At 32.6% G+C, this 7,816-nt stretch overlaps 1 protein-coding gene across 3 annotated transcripts; it reads left to right on the top strand.

Annotated features, from left to right (window-relative positions):
* The first annotated feature begins 1,411 nt into the window (after positions 1 to 1,411).
* LOC131027161 (cellulose synthase A catalytic subunit 7 [UDP-forming]) lies at positions 1,412 to 7,575 on the top strand. Of its 3 annotated transcripts, XM_057957149.2 has the most exons (12): positions 1,412 to 1,525; positions 1,988 to 2,254; positions 2,658 to 3,006; positions 3,459 to 3,596; positions 4,137 to 4,262; positions 4,357 to 4,569; positions 4,808 to 5,030; positions 5,228 to 5,451; positions 5,841 to 5,935; positions 6,425 to 6,683; positions 6,911 to 7,087; positions 7,183 to 7,405. In XM_057957149.2, exons 1-12 carry the CDS (start codon positions 1,461 to 1,463, stop codon positions 7,270 to 7,272), a joined length of 2,226 nt encoding a protein of 741 aa, XP_057813132.2. In that variant the 5' UTR covers positions 1,412 to 1,460; the 3' UTR covers positions 7,273 to 7,405. The 3 variants fall into 3 exon arrangements, with proteins under 3 accessions (XP_057813132.2, XP_057813131.2, XP_057813130.2); XM_057957148.2 differs by having other exon boundaries at positions 5,243 to 5,451; positions 6,911 to 7,575; XM_057957147.2 differs by having other exon boundaries at positions 6,911 to 7,575.
* Positions 7,576 to 7,816: the final 241 nt, after the last annotated feature.

Here is a 7,816-nt window from a genome sequence, read left to right as displayed (position 1 = left end):
CAAGTGTTATCTACTATGTAGGCATGTTGTCTCATTCCATTACTTCAAGAAGATTTTGCATTTCCATTTGACTTCATGCTTAATGTGGTGAAGGCAATCCCTAAAAGTGAGGTTGGATAGACACAATATTGGTAAGTTGAGGTCTAGAGCTTCAACCCTTACATAGTTTAAGTAGAAAGCATGGGTGATGGTAGATAATGTTGAGGTTTGTATGAGTACTGGAAATTTATTTATTTTTGAAAGACCATTTGGAGGGTCCATTTTATGAGGAATATTGATTTATCTAGCCTCAAGATGCAATGACTTTCCTCTAAATTAAATCTTTGGAAAAAGAAATGTTTTCCTTTAACTATGATGTAAGTATACTAACTAACTTCACGTTGGATTTGTATTTGGCTCTTAAACATTTTTGCTATCTCTCATAAAAAGGGCATGTTGGAGGTGGTGAGTGGACTCACTCTCCCATGCATAGAAAATTATCGTTTATAAAGGTCAATGAGGTGTGTGGAATTAATTAAATGTGCAATATGAGGGGTTGGAAGAAATGGCTAGGCTAGTGCTTATGTGGACGATGGCTATTTTTGAGAAAGGGGTGTTGAATAGAGCCTATGAATATTGGTGTTCCATCTTGGATGGTGCTTGAGTAGAATTGTTGGGACCATTAGAGAATCTTTGAAATAAGACCATGCATAGTTTGATGTTAGTGGTCAAGTGTTCGTTTTTGTGGTATTCCATAATGATATGTTCTATTTGATCCCACTATACTTGAAAAACTACTCATATTGATTATCTTGGACCATCTTATCTATTTGTTTGTTATAATAACTTCTTGATATAATCTTTTACTTCAATTGTACTTATTCAACCAAATTTAAATTATTCATTTAATCATTATAATTATACTTAAAACTAAGATTTTCTTGTATCCTAAAACAATAAAAAAATTACTGTAAACCATTCATACCAGCCAACGACCTCTTTATTCTAAACCTTTTAATTGTACTTCTCAATACTTATTATACTTCATAATTAATCTAATATGATGGAAGTTTTCCCAATGGGGAAAAGAAAATCAATAAAACTGTGGAAGACAAGACAAATATGACTGTAATCCTTTCAATGGTGATCTTGTTTTCCTTAAACAAGAAGTGTGGAGGTGACACGGAAGATTTATTTGTTTGTTCCGCAACCATTATCATCATAACACTGACATTATTGATAATTATGTTTTGGTCGCTTTCAAAAGGCACATTCGGGAATGTGTAACTAGGAAGTCATCTACGTTGTTTGAGCTCAAGAAAAATGCAAGAATTCATCCAATTGAACGATCACTCAATACACACGGAACAGACACCGTGTCACTTGCCCATTATCACACCCAACAGCAAACTCCAATGTATAAAAGTAATCGCCATGGCACCCTGTAATTCAGGGAATGCAACACCATTGACACAGAAAGAATGGAGAGATGGGACGCAAAGGGTGCAAACTCTCACAAGGAGAGGCCAGCATCCAAACATAACACGTAAAACTTATGATAAAGTTTAGATGTTATGTTGTTGTTGAAGAGTTCAGAGAAATTTTGACAAGTATATCATTGTTGTTTTTTAATTAGATTGTGTGAGAGTTTTTACATTAGTTTTTCGGATCACATTTTATGATCTATAATGGAATCGATTTTTTCTTTTTGAACTTGTTATGAATTCTTTATTATCTTGCAGTTTATTGTTTTTGATTCTGAATTCAAATTGTATTAAAGTATTTTATATTAAAATTTCAGACCACATTCCATGATCCATAGTTAGAATGATAAGGAATTCAATTTTGTTGTCTTCTTGAACTCTCTATCGTCCCAATAATAGATAATAGAATGTGATCAGATGACAAAGCTATGAAAAAACTCTCAGAACAACAATAATCTCTACAATTTTGATAAATTTGAAAAAATTAAACATGCTGTGCATTGTTGTTTCGGTTTGTGTTGCAGGGTGGTGGAATCGGGACAGCTTTTGTCTTCGAGAGTAGCCATTGAAGGAAGGAACATAAATCTGTATAGACTTGTGATAGTGGCACGGTTGATAGTTGTGGGATTCTTCTTCCATTTGCGCATAACTAAGCCTGTGAAGGATGGGTATGGCTTATGGATTGCTGCTGTGGTCTGTGAAATCTGGTTGGCTGTGTCGTGGATTCTGGACCAGTTGCCAAAGTGGTCTCCCATTAATCGACTCACTTATTTAGATAGACTGTCGGCCAGGTAAAACATTGGGTTTTGGATTTTTAGTTTTCATTCTCTCTGAAGAATTTAAATAAGTTTATTTTTGGAAGAATTTTTTTATTTAGATTATTATTTAAATTATATTAATAGGTTGTAGTTCAATTGATTGAGTACAAGTTATGAGAGAAATAAAAATAATTTTAACAAGATTTTGCTTAAACACAATTTCAGATGAATCACCTCAACAAATTAAATTTAAAATAAATTATTAAACTGGGAACTCCTAAATAGACTCTAGCAAAATGAATTCATTGCTGATATAAAATATTTCATTGAGTATCTTTTCTATTATAAACTTAATAATATACATGTTTGAAAATTTCAGTTTTTGTTTTTATCATTAGAGCTTAATTAAGTTATTATGGGTGCTTAAAACTTGAAGGTTTGAAAAGGAGGGAGAAGACTATTGTGGGCTAGCAAACGTTGATGTTTTGGTGAGCACGGAGGACCCTGTAGCAGAGCCACCATTGATGACAGCAAATGCTATTCTATCTGTGCTTGCCCTCGATTATCCTGCCTGCAAAGTTTCCTGTTACGTCTCCGATGATGCCTCCGCCATGCTCACCTTCGAGTGTTTGTCTGAGACGGCAGAATTCGCCAGACGTTGGGTTCCCTTCTGCAAGGAGTTTAACATCGAGCCAAGAGCTCCTGAACCATATTTCTCTCAGAAAATTGATTATCTCAGAGATAAGGTCAAACCGGAGTTTGTGAAGAAGCGCCGTCAAATGAAAGTATGTTTAGGGTTATTCATACTTTTTGTATGTTGGATTTAAATAGTATAAAGTTTTGATTTGTTTAGGTAGTTCGTTGGAGAAAATGGTTATTCAATTTTTAGAATGCATCAAACATCTATTATGATGTATGAAGGATATGGATGTTTTGGTGCATTGTAGGGGTTGGATAGCTATTTCTCATTGGAAATCATATTGACTTTTGTAGTACAGTTTACTTTTTTAAGTGATTTACATTCTTAAGTTCTGATTTGTTTAGCTGGGTCATCTGAAATCATTTTGGCTTTTTCAACAGGGTCCAATTATTAGCATTGATTTAAGATGAGACATCCAAGCAACTCAAAACTTAGAGTGTGTTGTTTAAATCAAAATTTGTTTGTCTCATCTTGTATTGTATTCTAAAATGAGAATGTAGTTGAAGTGAAGAAGCGTATTTTTGTAAATAAATGCAGAGAGAATATGATGAATTCAAAGTTGGAATAAATGCATTGGTGAAGAAGGGAGAGAAGGCTCCAGAAGATGGGTGGATGATGCAAGATGGAATGCCTTGGCCTGGGAACAATCCTCACAACCATCCTGGAATGATTCAAGTAATCATTTAAACACTTCAAAGACATGAAATCTTTCTTAAATTGATTTTAGATTTAATTACATGAATTTTCTTTTTATTAACATTTTGTATCACACTCTATAATTCTTTGAGCAAGCTTAAACAAGACACTGTAAGTTTTGGCTTGTTTAGTGGCTTATCTAAAATTCCACTATCATTTTTAGTAGAAAACATTTGTGATCATACTAATAAGTGGGTCCTACTCAAGAAACTAGTGATTTCAGATGAGCTATTTAAGCAAGCCAAAACTTAGCTTGTGTGTTGTTTAAGCCAAAATCAATTCATAATTGAGATTAAAAAAAATAGATAATATGAAAAGTAAAATAATAAATTATGAAATGTGATCTGAAATACTGATAGGAAAAAAAAAAATCACTTTTGCAATCAAATTCAGAAATAATTTAATCTAATTCTTAGAAGAGTTTGAATAGCATTTATCCTCATTGAAGGCTTCATCCATTAAGATCTGGTCCTTTGCAGATGGTCAGATTAATTTTGTGGTTTTCTTTTTATGTCTCAGGTATTTTTAGGCCGTACTGGAACTTTGGATGTAAGAGGAAATGAACTTCCACTCCTTGTTTACATGTCTCGTGAGAAAAAACCAGGATTCCATCACCATAACAAGCCTGGGGCCATGAATGCTCTGGTAATAAGCTTATTCCATTTTAAGCTTTTCTTCCCTATCATCTCGTTATCTATAATGGGCATTCATTTGTTCTCCTATTTCCTTGAGGTTGCAGGTTCGAGTGTCTGGAGTATTGACCAATTCTCCATACATAATGAATATGGAGTGTACCCATTACATAAACAATAGCAAAGTTGTTCGGGAGGCAATGTGCTTCATGATGGACTCTCTAATTGGTCGAAATGTCTCTTATGTTCAGTTCCCTCTTAGATTCCACGCCCTTCAACAAGGAAACAAATATTCTAGTCATAATAGTGTTTTTTACGATGTAATTAGTCATCATGAACTCCATTTAAATCTTTTAAATTTTTTTTTGGTATGATATAAAACTTTGGGAGGATTGTAGCGAGATATTTTTGAATTCAATTGTGTATTTTTTATTTCGGATTTTAGATTTCACATTTAATTTATGATGATTTTCACATTCGGAATTTTTTAGCCTAACTTTAAAAATATTTCTGAATCACATTTCCCAATCCATTTACTGTTTCTTATTTTGAAAGCAGATAACCATGAAAGGGTTAGACGGTATTCAAGGACCAATATGCTTAGGTGCTGCATGTGTTATCAAGAGACAAGCTCTTTATGGCTATGTCCCGCCTCCACTTGTTCACAATCGCTCTCAATCTTTGTGGTCTTATCTTCTGGACATTTTTTCAATGAACAAAGATAAACAACAACAATATATTACAACCCCTGAAATATTGAGAGCCCAAGTTGATCTTAAAAGTAAGTATAATATTTTATGTACATAAACAATACATTTTGACCTTTGACTTGCTTAGGTGGCTCATCTGAAATTACACTAGCTTCTTTAGTAGGACCCATCTAAAATCGTATGATTTCAGATGAGCCACCTAAACAAGTCATAGTTTAGAGTCTACTATTTAAGCCAAGCTAAATTCCCATTAGATAAAATTTTAAAGAATTTCTTGTGGCAGATTCTTATCAGTATGATTACGATACAAAGGAGTCATTAAATCCCCTACAAAGCTTGGAAGAATGTCTAGGGCAATCCCCTGTCTACATTGCTACAACCTTGATGGAAGAGGGTGGGATTCCAGAAATTATAGATCCATCCTCACTAATCAAAGAAGCCATTCATGTCATCAACTGTACATATGAGGAGAAAACCAAGTGGGGAAAAGAGGTACATTGTACATTAATAATTATTTCTTTTGTATTAAAAAACAAAAACAATTATAACTTTTCAGTTTGTAAATTCCAAAAAAAAACGAATCTGATTTAGATAAATATTGTCCTTCTAATGCATTTTAGATTCAAACCACTTTAAAAAAATAATCATATTGTGCTTTGCAATTTGCCATATATTATTTTCTCCCTTTATAAAGTATTGTAGTTTATTACTATATTTTGTATAATTATAATTAATTGTTTTACTTCTTAATAATAAAAAATCGAACCCTTTACTTTATAACTTCAATAATAAGATATATACCATAATCAAAAATAAATAAATAATACATTAAGATATATATGAACCTGATTTACTTATTGCACCTGATATACTTATTGCAGATCGGTTGGATATATGGCTCTCTCACATACAATGTTCTCACAGGAATGAAGATACATGCACGTGGATGGCAATCTGTATATTGTGTTCCTTTTAGGTTTGTCTAAATTTTATAAATAGATGGAATTCATGAAGTTTAATTACATCGTAATAACATCTCATATGTTCATAGAGATTTCATATTGTTTTGTGAATTAAGGTTAATGGAATTTTGATTTGTTGATCCTCCCAAAGTTTTCTTATTATCTTATTTTCTTTTTTCATTTTTTTATGAATATATTATCATTCATATTAAATTGAATAATTTTACATTAAATTATGTAAATATTATTTTATCAATATTTTAGATCGCATTCTATGATCCATCATTAAGATGAACAAATAAAAAAATCGAAATAATCTCAAATACCAATAAAGAAAAATGTTTACCTGATCTGATCCAAAAATATTCAATCTAATACAAACTCTAAAAATCTCAGATCTTTAATCATTAACATTAGTATCATTAATATTATTATCATTAGCATTATTATCACAACTTGGTAGCCTCATTCTTGGATTAACATGATTTCATATTGACTTCCAGGCCTGCATTCAAAGTAAATGGAACCATGAATTTAGCAGATTGCCTAAGAGAACTACTCCATTGGGCTTTGGGCTCCATGGAAATTCTTCTGAGCAAACACTGCCCACTATGGTACAGATGGAGATCCGGGCAACTGGACTGGCTTCAAAGAATTGCATACATTAACATAGTAGTTTACCCACTTGCCTCTGTTCCTCTGATTGCGTACTGCTTTCTTCCTGCAGTTTGTCTACTCACAGGAAAATTCATAATTCCCCCGGTAAGTAAATTTCCAATATAATCGATATCCGAATTAAAAGTTTGTTTTTATACTCTTGACGATGAATCATGGTGTGTGATTTTAAACATTGATGCAAAAAATATCTAATATAATCTGATCTAGAAACAATTTAGCAGTAATTCCCATAGATTGTAGAAATCTCATATCATTAATCAATTGCACAATTCAAAGAAAAACTTATACAACTTGTCCTTTGTCTCCTGCAGCTAGACAACATAGGAATCATGTGGGTTACTGGCCTTCTTGCCTCTGTGATGGCTTGTGTAATTCTAGAAATGAAATGGAGTCACGTAGAGATTGAAGAATGGTGGAGGAACCAGCAATTTTGGGTGATTGGAGGCACTTCTTCTCATTTTTTTGCAATATTGCAAGGCCTGCTCAAGGTATTGACAGGCATTGAAACTACTGCCTTTGATTCTTCTCATGCAAAGCCTACTTGTGAAACACAGGATGAGGCTGATGATTTATTAATGTACAGATTCAAATGGACCAATCTACTTATAATTCCCACCACATTGGTGATAGTGAACATTTTAGCAGTTGTAGCAGGAATTTCAGCCACATTTAACAGTGGATATGAAGCATGGGAATCCTTGTCTAAAAAGCTATGCTTTGCCATCTGGGTATTGGTGCACTTATACCCATTTCTTAGAGGTCTTTTAGGAAGACAGAATCGAACTCCTACTATAGTTATAATTTGGTCTACTCTATTGGCATCTATTTTCTCCCTTTTATGGATCAGAGCTGATCCATTTATAGAGGAAAATAAGGTGGCTGATGTCCAACATTGTACATTTGATTGTTCTTGAGTGTTACACTCCTCTTTTATAAAATATAGTAGTAGTTATTGAAATCATAATTAATGTTTATATTTACAAAATTAATAGGTGTAATTGAAATTGTTTAAAATGTTATTTGTTTCTAATGGTTCTTTATAGATATGATATTATTTTAAAATAGTAATATTTAAAAAAAAATTAAAAAATTGAGGTTTAATATGTTTGTTTGTTTGTTTTGTCTCCTCTTTTGTATGACTGAAAAAACTTAAAAGAAATATCTTTCCACAAAGTTCTAAGATAATGCTTTTCTCTTCAAATTATGTACACCTAGAA

Source organism: Cryptomeria japonica, chromosome 10 (assembly GCF_030272615.1).
Source record: "Cryptomeria japonica chromosome 10, Sugi_1.0, whole genome shotgun sequence".
Classification (NCBI taxonomy): Eukaryota; Viridiplantae; Streptophyta; class Pinopsida; order Cupressales; family Cupressaceae; genus Cryptomeria; species Cryptomeria japonica.
The sequence above is the reverse complement of the archived record's forward strand: the minus strand, read 5'-3'. Positions and strand labels throughout refer to the sequence as shown.

Excerpts from the sequence above, each read along its gene's own strand:
- LOC131027161 (XM_057957147.2), top strand. The coding sequence starts at position 1,461 with ATGGAGAGATGGGACGCAAAGGGTGCAAACTCTCACAAGGAGAGGCCA. Across the intron at positions 1,526-1,987 it reads CCAGCATCCAAACATAACAC|GGTGGTGGAATCGGGACAGC; the intron begins GTAAAACTTATG and ends TTTGTGTTGCAG. Across the intron at positions 2,255-2,657 it reads TTAGATAGACTGTCGGCCAG|GTTTGAAAAGGAGGGAGAAG; the intron begins GTAAAACATTGG and ends TAAAACTTGAAG.